This window comes from Schistocerca cancellata, chromosome 2 (genome assembly GCF_023864275.1).
Source record: "Schistocerca cancellata isolate TAMUIC-IGC-003103 chromosome 2, iqSchCanc2.1, whole genome shotgun sequence".
In the NCBI taxonomy this organism is placed as follows: Eukaryota; Metazoa; Arthropoda; class Insecta; order Orthoptera; family Acrididae; genus Schistocerca; species Schistocerca cancellata.
The window spans coordinates 744,562,991-744,579,363 of NC_064627.1; the positions used below are offsets into that span (position 1 = coordinate 744,562,991).

General features: G+C 38.8%; 1 protein-coding gene across 2 annotated transcripts in view; it reads left to right on the top strand.

The window, feature by feature from the left end:
- The first annotated feature begins 481 nt into the window (after positions 1 to 481).
- The window catches only part of LOC126162554 (vacuolar protein sorting-associated protein 18 homolog), a 329,211-nt gene continuing 313,319 nt past the window's right edge, over positions 482 to 16,373 (top strand). For both annotated transcript variants that reach the window (XM_049919139.1, XM_049919140.1), the window contains exons 1-3: positions 482 to 852; positions 933 to 1,116; positions 12,080 to 12,234. In XM_049919139.1, the coding sequence (XP_049775096.1) occupies positions 772 to 852; positions 933 to 1,116; positions 12,080 to 12,234 (420 nt within the window). In that variant the 5' untranslated portion in view covers positions 482 to 771. The remainder of the gene's footprint in view (positions 853 to 932; positions 1,117 to 12,079; positions 12,235 to 16,373) is intronic.

Below are 16,373 nucleotides of genomic sequence, written 5' to 3' on the forward strand. Positions count from 1 at the left end.
AAACACTAGACTTAGCAAAAGGCTGTTTCGCGCCAGATTTGCGGCGATCTCCTGTCCACACGCTCCAACTTGTCTGCGCAGATGTGGTTTGAACCCACAGATTTGAGAGGTTTCGCTCAAACCTCCAACTCCAACTTCCAGGTTTGCACACACCTTAGGTTGGTGCAAATCTTCTGTCCACACGCAACGATCTGTCTGCGCAGATGTTTTGTGCGCAGCCATTTGCGCAGACAGGTGGTTGCGTGTGGACGGGCCTTAAACTATAACGTGAATGAACGCAATGACAATGGTTTAACTTCGATTCCGTTTAGCAAATTATATTACTGCCAGAAAAGAGATCTTTCTTGAACAGCAACCAAACATGAACAGCAGATACCGTGTCACGAACTTCACATAATTAAAAAAAAATACCCTTCCCCCCACCCCATAAAAGGAACCTTTGGGGTTTTGTTTATTCATTGAGTATCTTTGACATCATATGAAAATAGTTGTACCAACTGTCAAAACGAAACCACAACAAGTTTTGCTGTCAAAACACGTTTGTGCTTACTGTGGGTTTACGATGGTTTGCTATTGACATGTTCGAAAATAATTCTGGAAGGACTCGGAAGGTTTAAGTGGTGACGGTCATCAGTTCGGTGCCTGTCTTATTATTTCCGCGGTTATTTAAAGCAGTTTAGAATTGTTATTATTTAAAGCTAATGTGAAGTGAATGTGCGAAGCCCATCATATTTTTCTGAAAGTTAATTAACAGGAATCTAGTATCCCAAAATGACATCGTTATTTGACCAGTATGAACAAGCTTCTCAGCGTGTGAGAGGAACAACCGCACCAATTATTCGCCCAGAGATGGTAAAAGAATACTACACTTGTAAATAACCACCACATTTTTCTATCAGCTAAATATAACTTGCTACTCATTGGATTTTCAGAGTACAACAGGTTTCATACATATGAAGTTGGAAGAGGAAACACCAATATTCAGTAAACACAAAGTCAATTTTTCACCTGCAGAAAGTATAACACATTTAGCTGTCAGTAATGATCACGTTGTAGTAGCCATGGCAAATTATGTGCTTTTAAGGATTAGTGTTCAGCCACCAGAGAAGAAAGAAGGTAATAAACTATCCAATGCACAGTGAATTCCATTCTTATGTGTAAACCAAAGAAGGCTTCAATACTGTCTAATGTTCAAATGAGTTCTGTAGTTGTATCATTCTTATAAAAACTATGTTTATTCTTTAACTGATTGTACGCCTGTAGATTCTGAACTTTTTATGCAAGCGTATTAACCAGTTGTGAAAGAGAATAATGAAAGTCCTTTGGATTGTTTAAAGTAGTATAGCAGTTTGTCAGTACAAGTATATCTGAATTATAAGTTATTTGATTTTGGAGAATAATACAGACACAGGCAAGTGCATCTGTGGGAAAGGAATTTCGGACAAAGAGGACTATCCAGTAATAGTCGTTAGCTTTTACCAGTGTTGTAGGAAACATGCAACAAACGATGTAAACAGCATGGCAACTGTAACGTGATTTTCGTAAAACAGCCTAAGCTGCAGCACAATCTGTCATCATAACCTCTTGCTTTCACATTTTGTGGCTTTGCCATCTAACAATAAAACTCTAAACATGTGCTTGAAAATGTGACGTCACAGTAGCCATTAACATTAGGCCACTGGCCAAAGCGGACAGCTCATCTTGAATATCCCTCATGAATTCGAATTTCTACAGTGACCAAAACTATGTGCCCCCAGGGGGCTCATAGAGAGATAACAAATACAGGGTTCCAGAACCGAATTGTAGTCAGCACCATCAGTCATATAGTACACGCTACTGCAAGAGGGCTAGACATAACAACTGCACAAGAAATGCACTCATTAAATCAGTTGGAGATTGTAACAAGTGTGCTAGAGTGTCAGTATGCATTTATTTTAGTAATTTTCAGAAGGTATCTCCTTTCTGCATTGATGAAACTTCAGAGGGTATTGTTGATAATGTAAAATGAGTTAAGACTCCACAATGGAATGCTTCTTATTGAAGTCATTACTACTCACCTGCTGCTAGCAGGAGAAAATACATACACACTTAATTTCAGCTAGGGATTCTTTAGTGATGGGAGGCATCACTGACATGCATACTGCTTGAGTACAAACGGGATGGGAAATGGATGGTATAACAGTGTAATGGTGGGACACAGAAGACTGCTACCACCATCATAACATTCAGTTTCCCTATCCTTACTCAGCAAATCAGGGCAGGATTTTTTCACCTTAAGGTGAGACTTTGCATACATAGTACGATACTGTACCAAGTTGCCAGAAGAGTGAGAACTGGGCATCAAAAGCCAGGCTAACACTTTCAATCATTTATTAAAATTAGATGTTAATTACACTTTTGTAAGTTTTTACATCCAAGTGGACTAAAAAAATCGCGATCTTCCAAAAGAACAATTACTTCCAGTCAATCAAATTCGAAAACATAAAACTAAAAATCATTCACAAGAACTATATATTTACACAGCAGTAACTCCTTGTAAAATTTCTAAATTCTTAAAACACACCGGTAAAGGTACTCATTTGTTTTTTGAATCATAGTCTAATCATTTATACAAACTCCATTAGTATTAATTAAGTATTAAAGAATAAATGTTTAAAGGCCATTTATGCACCTTGAGAGAAAGTAAATATTCAAAGTTTGTGATACAATCAAATGCAGTGAAAATGGTTTAAACTATTATAAAATACAAGGCTCCACCGAAGTAAGGTAATTTCACATGAACAAACGTCGCTCAACAAAATCAAGCAGCCCCCGTCTGCAGCAAGCCTGATATTGCTAACAGCCGTGGGTTCCCATTCGGTGCCGACTGACATCTGATTATTTCAAAGCCAAACATTTACTGGACCTCCAATGCCCATCCAACACCTCATAAATTACACATTTCTGTACACAACTTGAAAAGAACGATAGGTAACACTTGGAAAGAAAAAGTCTTACAACTGATAACCACTGTGAGTCCCAAGGTACAAGATAATTACAATGACAACCTTAACAAGGATTTCCTCATTCTCAATTTCGTTAATTATAGTAATCACATGATGGTGTCCATGATGAGTTAAACACTCACACGATACTAGCAGTTTTAGGTAAGCTCACACATATGTAACATACAGTATTTAATCAAACCCTATGCATGCTAGCAGCAGCCTTTTACAAATTTCTGTGTCCTTATGCTAACAAGTAGTACAAATTTTTGGACTCACGATACCTTCCCCACATACAGTAGCATGTGCCTTATCGGATCAACAGATGTAGGCAACATTGTGAAATTCAGAAAGACTATAATGAGATGACAAAAACATTAGATGGTATGTAACAACGTCACATACTGTCAATTACTTGATATAATATGCCTGTTGGCTTTATGATTTATAGAGTGAATAATTTGTGCACTTATAATACACCAGTAAATTAAGCCACCCAGTGCTGGATGTTTATCAGCACAGCAGAAATACTGGATGCAGGAGTGTTCAAGTTAAGGTACCAAATCAATCCTTTGCAGGCTACAAATAAAGTATCATTTTACTCCTGTAAGTAAGATCAATAATCCTCAATATTCTCCTTCTCAATTCACGATTATAAGACATCTCCATGTGCAGATTAAGCCATCAGTCCAGGTAAGCACTGCCATAGTCCAAAACTCAAACCAGTGCTATTTGCTATACAATTCCTTTAAGAAGCCAGCACTACTCGTATACCGGGGCAGCCATGTGTTGGTGCACCGACCTTCACCTCTCGACGTCACACTCTTTCACTTTATGACTCTTGATGGCATACCAGCACGGTTTTAAAAGGGGATAGTTTGCAAATGTTTCATTCATTGGCACAATAAAATGCTCTAAATTTCTGATATGTGGGCATATCACATCAGGTTGTAATTGCATGGCATAAGGTGAGAAATATGTGGGGGATCCTTGTTAGACAGGATCACTGCATGTTACGCCAGAGTTTTGCATAAACTGCACAAAATACTCTCTGGTTGGAACAAGAAGTATTTGATATTTAATGGGAAAGAAAAGAAATTAAAGTGTTCAAACAAATTTTCATGTAATGATCTTGCAAAATTGTGACATTTCAATTTTGTTTGCCACAACTCTAAGGAAAGTGGTTCTATAAAATCCACACTAACACAGGCAATAGGTAAGCATATAAACACATGATCATGTTAATAAACCTATAGCTGTCTCCATACTATTGCCACAGATGCCAGTAACAAATTAGAGTGCTATTCTTCTGTAACAAAACATGAGGTGCACAGTAGTTCAGTTTTTCAAATAGCCACATACTATTCAGAATGCGTGTTTGGTCCTTGTGTATTTTAACTAGATCATCTTGAGTCATATCTAGGTGTAATTACCCACTGAGGGATAAACTGTAATTTTCTGATGGATAACAACAAAAGGTTCAGTTGTGATCCTGTCACAAAACTTACTTATTTTTGAAAGACCATTACTGCTATCTCTATTTAGTAAGACTGTAATATTAGTTACAAAAATTACCAATAATTTTGTTTTTTAATCAAACAGCAGCATTAATGTGAGAGACAGCGTGATAGAGGTGACGGCTTGTGAAACAACCATATGAATATCACCTCCCTCACATAACCCACACCTACATATACATTTGGCATTACAGAAGTGTCCGATACTACCCGTCTACTTTGACTCATGAAGTCACCAATATGGTGGAAACACCTATTTCCAGTGTATACGATACAGCAACAATGACATCACTACATACAGATGCCAACAAATATGAGCTAAAATAAAAATGACACAATAATGTCTCACTCCAAAAATAAAATGAAACTAACAGGACAACCATAGAAATTGGGGATTTAGGGCAGGGCAAGCTAAATAAACAACAATAAAAACTTACCACACCACCCTAAAACAAATAAAATAAAAAAATTAAATTGCACCATACTGCCACACCAACAAAACCACAGGAATTGGATACTTTCCTTGACCTTTATAGCTCAATGGCAGCTATCGATACCAAAAAGTGGTATGACACATTTTGCTTGACCTATATAGCTCAACTGCAACTATCGATAACAAAAAACCAAATATGTGGAACCAAGGACCGCCAACTCAAAAAACGAAATACACCATATTCACTATATGAATTAAAACACAACTACCTACTGTAAATATACAACAGACACAACATCACAATTACTGTAGAATAAAACCAAAACAAAAATTACTGACCAATAAAGCCTCCAGCAGTACCACCTAGATTGGCCACGTACACACACACACACACACACACACACACACACACACACACGAAAAACAAAAAAATCTCCTAAAGCATCCTAATTGAATAGCAATAAAAAAATTAGACTTCTTTCTGCACAACAAACACCAAACTAATCAGACCTAACAAGAACGTAAAAAAAAAAAAAAAAAGAAAGATTGCCTTATTAGTCGCCTCCCAACGATAAGTAAACTAACTGACAGCACAATGCAACAGTAACTATGTTATGGCTACACTATTTCTGTAGGGCCTAGATAATATTATTGTTATTATTATTATTATTATTATTATTTTCAAGAGTCAGAAGCAAAGAACTGCAAACTGAAAACTTCAAATTTCTGTGCAATCTTAGAAGTAAAGAGTCCAGCAGTCAAGTTATTTAGAAACAGTAGGAATAAGTATAGTGCACACATTTTAATTTGGTTGATTTTAAATGGGGGTGCAGGATGTGGGCGAAGCAAGGGAGAGGAATGATGCTGAGAAAGCTTGTAACGATTGTCTGCCATCAGTGTGGATAGCTAGCTTTCTTTTGTGAGAGGAATGGTGGGTAGGATTCATGACGCACAGAGAATTGCTTCCTCATCCTGTAAAAAATGGTTATTATAAATAAGCAGTACCAATTGATTCAGTGACTCATTAGTTTGCAGTTTAAAACAATGCCTGCAAAAACTAAATATTTTTCAAACTTCATCATTTTAATAATAAAAGTATTCAAAGAAAATTCTTTTTCATTCTGAAGTACAGTTTTTTTTTTGGGAGGGGGGGGGGGCAGGGTACAGTGCTAAGGTAATATCTGATTGCACTTAGGGATAATGTCTTCAGAAAAGTTGGGAACCAGTGTGGGGCAACATCAGACACAGGGCAGCTGATATTTTTGTTCTAAATTTGTGTGTTAAGCCTGCCAGAGGGCAGATTCCAAGATGGGGAAGGAACCCGCTATCAGGGGTAGGCAGGCAGCATCACAGGAATTTTATTGCAGTCCACCTGCTGACAACTTTAGGGCATTTAGAATGTTACAAGCAAAGCATGGTTCATTATAAAAGAGTGAAAAAAAGTGACAGTGGAAGAATTCTTTCAATCCAGTAACTGTTGTACACCATCTGCAATGAATGGGAAGGAATGAGAAGAATAAATGGAAAAGGTAATGCATGTACTGCAGTGGCCATACATAATGATGGATATCTGATCATTACAACTGAAGCTGCATTCCAGATAATGGTTGAATCCTTAGGCCAAATAACATCCGCAGCCTAGACCACACATTCCAACACAGACAGAAATTATCAGGGAGCAGTGCTGAATTTAAGCTACAACTAAACTGAAGAGTACAGGTTTCCAGTTACTGTGTGGGAATTAGAACATGCTTTGTATGTGGCTCACAATCCAGCACCAGAGTCAGAGTGCATTAGATACATGATGCCACCTAAACCCCACACCCGAGGGCTACCTCATCATACTTCTAAACAGTGTTTGCCTGAATGACAATACTCCAATTCCTGGATAGTAGCAACTGTGATGCTGCTCCTGAAACCAGTTAAGGATTGCACTAGTTATCCAGTGTAGCACTTGCGTGGAAATCATTAGAATGAATAACAGCTACTTGTTGGCTCTCAGTCACTATCAGAGTGGTTTCGAAAAGTATCTTCCACACTCAGTAATCTTATTCACTTAATGGCAGCAATAAAAGAAGCCTTTTTCATAGGCAACATTTAATAGTTCACCATATTGCACAGTTACTATGTGTACGGAGTTTCTGGGGGTTGTCTTTTGTTATAACGCAATCCTTCCATTCAGAATGTTGTTTTATGTTAAGCATTAGCAATCCGGAACATCTTTACCATTAACCTGTTTCCAATAGCAGTTAATGGTATAGTATCTACACTGCGGCACTTTTTCTGTTGTTCACTGTGTGTGGATAATTTAATCATGCATGTATATCATGTTAATAATCAGTCCAAAATTATAACTGGGTGACAATGTACTGAGTTTTGATCAATCTGTAAAGCTCGTGGACCTATTTTTCAGTGAGAAACACACGTGTTTGTCATGTCTGAAGAATTTCAAGACACGAGCTCTAAACTCACTAAATTTCTTAGTTTCTTATCAACATATCATGATGGGGAGACAGATGATATTGAAGAGCTGTGGCTGAGCTATGGCTGCAGTATGTATGGTTCTGGATGATCATCCTACCTGACCTTGACTCTCATTTTATGGTGAGAACCTGAGATTGTTGATGGGAGCCTTCTAAATGAGTCCAATACCTAACCTTTGTGTCCAACTTGGGAAATAGCACTTGACCACCCAACACGTGAGTGTATGTTGTAATAAGCATGTAATATCTGTTCAGTCCCAGACTTGACTATTACTACTTGATCATCAGTGGAATAAGTGAATCTAATCATAGAAGAGAAAAACACCAATTTCTTTCCAAGCAGAAGAGCAGCTCATTAAATCCAGTGTGACAGAACTCAATGTCCTGACATAAGTTTGAAGCATATTTCTTCTCTGATTGGTATTGAGTTCTGAGGTGTTTTTAACATTGGAGAAGTACAAGAAAATAAATATGCCAGAATTTATTTTTAAACAAGCTGTTTTCATATTTTTAGTTAAGTGGTGAAACTTTACAGCTATATACACTGATGGATCTAAGCATGGGAATAATGTTGGTTGTTCAGAAGTTTTACTCGACAGTGTTTATAGCATTCTTCCTTCAACAAACTTAGTCTTTGACAAACAACTCAAAGGCAGTGGAGCAGATGAGTTATTATAAAAGTAACTGTATACTCATTTGCTCTGATTCTGTAAGTGCTTTTAGAGCATTAGAAAGATATTTCTAACAGAGAAAAACATAGATTTGATGTCCTTAGGATGGCAGTATGTCTAGAAAACAGCTTATCTTGTTTTATGTGACAATGGAATGCACATGGAAAACATTTTAAAATGTGCACTATGTGGAACATTACCAAGATTATTGGGTAGGATGATTAATCTGTGTCTGAGAGGCTGCTTCATATTTTATTTTTGTGAAAGTTAACTAGGCACTTGAATCATAATTTTACAGTTTTCGGTGTCTGAACATTCCTCCTCAAGTCTTAACAGAGAGCCAAGTTTTTTATTACTCTATTATAAAGATGTATGTATTCAACTGCAAGTGATTTCATCTTGCCCCTATTTTGATTTTTTTCCCACAGAACATGTATGTTATTTATTTAAACCATTTTTGTCTTGTCTCACATTAATATAAGTAAGGATGGAGTTAACTATGGGGCCATTTATCCAGCCAGTACTGAGTCGGGACTCATATTACACTCCTCCAACTGTGTGGAGAACCAACAGTAGCCTTATATAGGCAGCATGAAGCAGCTAAAGCATTACCTAGAACCAAGACCTCCAGGAAGGATTCTACATAAAGTTGGCAGGACATTAGTCACTCAAATGGTAATGTTTAATTGGATAGATAAAAAATATACTCACCAAACGGCAGCAGAACACGCACGTAAAAGAAGGTTGTAATTAGGCAAGCTTTCAGAGCGAGTGGCTCCTTCTTCAGGTAGAGTGGTTGAAGGGGAAGGAAGAGGGGTGAAGGAAAAGAACTGGAGAGCTCTAGGAAAAGGGGTAGATTTAAGAAAAGTCACCCAGAACTGTTTGGGATGAGAAGGAAAGACTGATTGTTGGGGACTGCATCAGATGAGATTTGAAAACCTGAGAGCTTAAAGGTGGAAGACAGGGTAATATACAAGACAGAGATTACTGCTTAAATATCATACATGAGTTAATAAGAGTGAAAAGCTAATTGCATTGTACATAACAGAGGAGGCAGGGAGCTGTGAAAAATAGACAGGTAGGATAATGAAAGATGTGGAAAACTAAACCAGAGTGAAGAAAAGATTAGTTACTATGAATAAATGCTGAGACAGAAGAAATTAATGTAAATTAAGACCAGCTGGGTGGCAAGAACCAAGTGCTAGTTACCACCTGCAGAGTTCTTAGTTCAAAAGCATATTTCCTGGGCCATCACATCCAACCCTGGAACTGCTGATCCCTCCAAAAAACTACTTGCCATGACTTCCTAGAATTATGCCCTGAAATGAAATCCATTCTGTCTGAAATCTTGCCCACCGCACCTATAGTAGCTTTTTTATTGCTCTCCCAATCTCCGCAATATTCTTGTTAGACCCTATGCTCCTTGTGCACCCATCTCCCTACCCTATGGCCCCTACAATCTGCTGTTAAATTCATTCCAGAGATCTCAAGATACATTCAGAGGTTGCCTGTGTTTTGGTAGAGTTTATCATGAAACCATAGACCAACCTGTTGAAGTGCAAACCATCTGGTCAGAACCTCACAGCATTTCATGGTGCCAATTCCAATTGCTGGTATCTAACTACAGAGGAAAATAAAATAATCTGACAGAGGTACTGAATTGTCGATTGCCACAGTATCAAGGTCAGAATCCCATAAGATCAATGGAAATCATATTTCAAGCTGGAATCAAAGATTTTGCTGCATTACTGTCGTAAAGAACTACTGTTGACAATTGATCACCTGCCTTAAATGTTATGGTGCCATTGATTTTTCCTCTTGTTTCATTGAAATAAGCCGTGTGGGGTAGCCATGTGGTCTCAGGCGCCTTGCCACGGTTCGCGCGGCTCTCCCCATCGGAGGTTCTAGTCCTCCCTTGTGTGTGTGTGTGTGTGTGTGTGTGTGTGTGTGTGTGTAGAACTTAGCACAAATTTCCAATTTTCATTGAAATAAATATTTCTGAAGGTTCCTTTGCTGGTATTATTTCATGTCCTTGAATCTTCATTCATTTCCCTTTATTACCTACATCCACTTTATGCCAATGAATTCAATTTAACTGCCATTTTCCTTGTATTTTAAGCTATTAGAATTACAGATGAATCTTTTAAACTTTTCTGGGCTTCCTGTTTTATGATAAGCTAAATTTGCTGTCACACCTAAGAGTACTGCAAACCAGGGCACTCAATGTGGAGCAGGCAGAACATGATCTTATGTGGTGTACACCATGATGTAGGTTTGCTAATAAAGGCATTTTTAAAACCAGCTCAATATTCCTCCTCAGTACTGTGATTGGTGAACTACCTCTTATCACTGAGTAGTGACTCCTTATGGGGCATTATTCTTATATAATTTTATCTTTTATGTAATCAGCAACAAATGCCAATGGCTGACTCCTGCAGATATTTATCATTGATCACTTCTCCAAATTTTTCTGACTTACTACTTTGAAGCAATTAATGCAATGTACTTGAATTTTAAAGATATGATATTGACATTGATTATGTGAGTGAATAAACGCAAGAATGACACAGAATGAATCACCTCCTAAGAAATGTATTACATTCCAAAAATGAAATTTTTTAAAATTTTGAGCCACTTCCATTTTGTATTATTCTGGAACGAGAATTAATAACAGTGCTAGAGAATTCTTACAGACCATCATAATCGTCATTGCAATAAATACTGTTACACAATGAATGACAATATTTTAATATTATCAATAGAAATTACTTATCAGGAAAAGGGTTCAGTGTTGATACTTTACAGATACTTTATGCACAAATGAGATAAATAACTGTGTAAATTCTTATGTTTCCTAGTAATTTCAGATTTGTGGAAATGGCTTACACACAACAAATATCTGTTGCCTCAAGTACCTTTGCCTTGTTGATTACAGAAATTAATGAACAAATGGCTTAGCTGCAATATGTAATGTTTTATTAGCCACTGTATTAACTTTTCTTTTGACTTATAATTTTCAGGGTATCTTTTCCTTTGATAGTGTACCAAAAAGACTTCTTGGCTACTAAAGAGAACATTAAAGTTACAACATAATTATATATAATGCAATTGGGTAGATAAAAAGTCCACTCACCAAGCTCAGTCTGTCCAACATTTTGCCTGCTATACCTAGAATAGCTTTTCATCACACTCCCAATCCCCGCACTATCCTTGTCAGACCCTATGCTCCTTCTGAACCCATTTCCCTACCCTGTAGGTCCTACTGCTGTTACTGTCCCACTGTAGGATTTGCCCTATGCATCCTCATTCCATGCCCTGTAATTGGCAAAAGATATACTAGCAAAGGGAGAGCCACTTGTGAAATGACATGTCATGTACCAGCTGCTATTTATACACTTTTCAGCCTTTTACATTAGTGTGACTACCACCAAGTTATCAGTTAGGATGAATGGGCATAGGCAGAGGGTTTATGCTGGCAACACACACTGTGTTGTTGCAGAGCATGCTCTACAATGTGACAGTCAACCCTGATGCCTGTTTCATCACATATGCCATCTACCTTCTTCCCCAGGCATCAGTTTTTCAGAACTCTATGCAAGTGGGAACTGCATTACAGCATGTCCTCAGTTTTCACCGCCCACCTGGTCTTATTTTACATTAATTTCTTCTGTATCAGCAGTTCTTGTCAGTAACTATTCCTTTCTTCACTCTCTTTTAGTTTCCTTTATCTTTTATTTCCTGATCTGACTGCTCCCCCCCCCCCCCCCCCCCCCCACCTCACTCACTGCCCCCCCCCCCCCCCCCAAAGGTTGCAAATTTCAATATGTTTTTAAACGTGTGTTCTTCTGCTGCTGCTTGGTGAGTAAATTTTTTATTCATTTAGTTACACTATATAGTTACAAAAACTGATTATTGTTGTTAACTTTATTATACATGTATGTATGTTTTATATGCAGAGCAGTACTCATTGTCATAAATGTTTCATTTGCAGAAATAGATCTGGGGAAATACGCAAACCAGTTCAAGCTTAGTGGTCTGTTCCTTGATCCAACAGGGAACCATGTACTTCTGAGCATGATTTCACGGCATACAGATCATGGTTCAGAACTGTTTTATCTTTCAAAGAAATCCATCAAACCTAGTAAGGTAGGTTGTGCCCAAAACAACAGAACTCCTGTTCATTTCATAAATTACAAGGTAACCTTCCAGCTGTGTTTCACGAAATTGCACACAAGTCTGTGGGTGTTTGTAAAGTTTTTCCGTGTTTTAATGAAAATCTTTCTTTCTTTTTTAATGAAAGTGATCTATTCTTGTTTTTTAGTGTGCTAAATCCTAATGTGATGGTAAAAACAGCAATTAAAACTCAGTATTCAAAAAATGCATTTTTAACAGTTTTAATGATTAGTGTTTCAATTAATGTTATAAAAGATAGTGGACCAAGGGACCAATATTGGTCTGGAATAAATTGACATGCAAGAAAATCTTTGAAGCCTTGTGGGACGAGTGTTTTATGTAAGAATGTGGATCTACAAAAAATCTATTACTATGAAGTGGATCTAATGAAACAGTTTGTGAAAGCCATATGAAATTTGGAGAATTCTTCGTATATATATATATATATATCTATATATATATATATATATAGATATATATATATATATATATATAAAATAAAGGGAAACATTCCACGTGGGAAAAATATATCTAAAAACAAAGATGATGTGACTTACCAAATGAAAGTGCTGGCAGGCCGATAGACACACAAACAAACATAAACATACACACAAAATTCAAGCTTTCACAACAAACGGTTGCTTCATCAGGAAAGAGGGAAGGAGAGGGAAAGACGAAAGGATGTGGGTTTTAAGGGAGAGGGTAAGGAGTCATTCCACTCCCGGGAGCGGAAAGACTTACCTTATGGGGAAAAAAGGACAGGTATACACTCGCACACACACACATATCCATCCGCACATACACAGACACAAGCAGACCTTAATCCTACTCCCAACATCACCACTGCTGAAGCCCAGGCTATCCGTGATCTGAAGGCTGACCGATCCATCGTCATTCTTCCGACAGACAAGGGTTCCACGACCGTGGTGCTTGATCATCGGGAGTATGTGGCTGAGGGACTGCGTCAGCTTTCAGACAACACCACATACAAAGTTTGCCAAGGTAATCCCATTCCTGATGTCCAGGCGGAGCTTCAAGGAACCCTCAGAACCTTAGACCCCCTACAAAACCTTTCACCTGACTCCATCAACCTCCTGACCCCACCAACACCCCGCACCCCTACCTTCTACCTTCTTCCTTCTCCCTAAAATTCACAAACCCAATCATCCTGGCCGTCACATTGTAGCTGGTTACCAAGCCCCCACAGAACGTATCTCTGCCTACGTAGATCAACACCTTCAACCCATTACATGCAGTCTCCCATCCTTCATCAAAGACACCAACCACTTTCTCGAACGCCTGGAATCCTTACCCAGTCTGTTACCCCTGGAAACCATCCTTGTAACCATTGATGCCACTTCCTTATACACAAATATTCCGCACGTCCAGGGCCTCGCTGCGATGGAGCACTTCCTTTCACGCCGATCACCTGCCACCCTACCTAAAACCGCTTTCCTGACCCACAACTTGTTCACTTTCTAAGGCCAGACATACCAACAATTAAAGGGAACAGCCATGGGTACCAGGATGGCCCCCTCGTACACCAACCTATTCATGGGTCGCTCAGAGGAAGCCTTCTTGGTTACCCAGGCCTGCCAACCCAAAGTTTGGTACAGATTTATTGATGACATCTTCATGATCTGGACTCACAGTGAAGAACAACTCCAGAATTTCCTCTCCAACCTCAACTCTTTTGTTTCCATCAGGTTCACCTGGTCCTACTCCAAATCCCATGCCACTTTCCTTGACGTTGACCTCCACCTGTCCAATGGCCAGCTTCACACGTCCGTCCACATCAAACCCACCAACAAGCAACAGTACCTCCATTATGACAGCTGCCACCCATTCCACATCAAACGGTCCCTTCCCTACAGCCTAGGTCTTCGTGGCAAACGAATCTACTCCAGTCCGGAATCCCTGAACCATTACACCAACAACCTGAAAACAGCTTTCGCATCCCGCAACTACCCTCCCTACCTGGTACAGAAGCAAATAACCAGAACCACTTCCTCATCTCCTCAAACCCAGAATCTCCCACAGAAGAACCCCAAAAGTGCCCCACTTGTGACAGGATACTTTCCGGGACTGTATCAGACTCTGAATGTGGCTCTCCAGCAGGGATACATCTTCCTCAAATCCTGCCCTGAAATGAGATCCATCCTTCATGAAATCCTCCCCACTCCACCAAGAGTGTCTTTCTGCCGTCCACCTAACCTTTGTAACCTCTTAGTTCATCCCTATGAAATCCCCAAACCACCTTCCCTACCCTCTGGCTCCTACCCTTGTAACCGCCCCCGGTGTAAAACCTGTCCCATGCACCCTCCCACCACCACCTACTCCAGTCCTGTAACCCGGAACGTGTACACGATCAAAGGCAGAGCCACGTGTGAAAGCACCCACGTGATTTACCAACTGACCTGCCTACACTGTGACGCTTTCTATGTGGGAAGGACCAGCAACAAACTGTCCATTCGCATGAATGGACACAGGCAGACAGTGTTTGTTGGTAATGAGGATCACCCTGTGGCTAAACATGCCTTGTTGCACGGCCAGCACATCTTGGCACGGTGTTACACCGTCCGGGTTATCTGGATACTTCCCACTGACACCAACCTGTCAGAACTCCGGAGATGGGAACTTGCCCTTCAGTATATCCTCTCTTCTCATTATCCGCCAGGCCTCAATCTCCACTAATTTCAATTTGTCTCCGCTCATACCTCACCTGTCTTTCAAAAGGTCTGCTTGTGTCTGTGTATGTGCAGATGGATATGTGTGTGTGTGCGAGTGTATACCTGTCCTTTTTTCCCCGTAAGATAAGTCTTTCCGCTCCCGGGATTGGAATGACTCCTTACCCTCTCCCTTAAAACCCACATCCTTTCGTCTTTCCCTCTCCTTCCCTCTTTCCTGATGAAGCAACAACAAAACAGACCCACATTTTATTTATGTAGTCGTCACCATGTTGTAAAACTTCAGTAAGTTAGGCTGTTTGATGAGCCATAGGTTTCACTCTTTGAACAGTCACCTTGAATTTGGGCAATGTTAGTAAGGAACACTGTGAGTGATTTCACCAAGGCATCAAAGTGATGGGAACAAGCTATCAAGGCTGCTGGAATACAAATAATTATGGGCGACTCTTGTGAGTCACATTACTAAGGCATTAAAATGCAGTTCATCAGAGAAAAAGCTATGTTAGATGCTGTAAGGAGAACACAAAAAGGAAATATAAACCAGCTGATGCATAATTCCTATGTAATAAAGAGATGCTTCCATGTTAACACTTCAATAAAATATTAGTTCATACTGAAAAATTAAATTGATTCCAGTTCCATGTATTTTGCTTATTTTCTAGTTCATGACAGAGCCACATTGACAAAACTGTATGTTATAGAAAGAAACTGTGTTCTTATGTGGATTTAATGCCTAAAGTATCATGAAATTAAACCATTACTTAACAATAGGTAATATATCTTTTTCAATGAGCAGTTTCATCTGAAGTTTGTATGTTAGTGCCCCCCCCCATAAAAAAAAAAATGCAATATTTAACTATAATTAACTATCACTATATACTCTACCTCCCACACCCTACTTTCACTCTCTGTCTCAAAAAGAGATCATTTTTTCCTAATAAAAATCGGATAATGAATTGGTAAAGAAAAGAAATATGTAAATGAGTATACAATAACAGTATTTTGTGACATAAGATACCATTCAGCTTAGTCTTGCGTAGATCAATCAGAATTAATACGCGAAGAATGTCTCCACCAATGGTTCTTCAGTCATATTCCACGAAGCAGAGAAACGGCCTCTTGTTATGTTAGCTGTTCCTTCTATTTTTAAATACACGAAGATTAATAATATTTAGGGAGAAATGAAACAGATAAAATTAACATTTTTGAACATTTCAAACCATTGAAATTATGTCAGTGAGAAGTTTGGTCTTGATTATTTCTAACAATCATTTCTTATATTCACTGAGGAGTCAACCAATGAACATTATAAATTACCCACCAAGTTCATTTTGGTTCTTCAGTTTTGTTTCCACTTCCAGTCAAGAATACTTTTCCAACTGCAGATTGCAGAATCGCATACATGACCCTTTTTGTATTTCATCA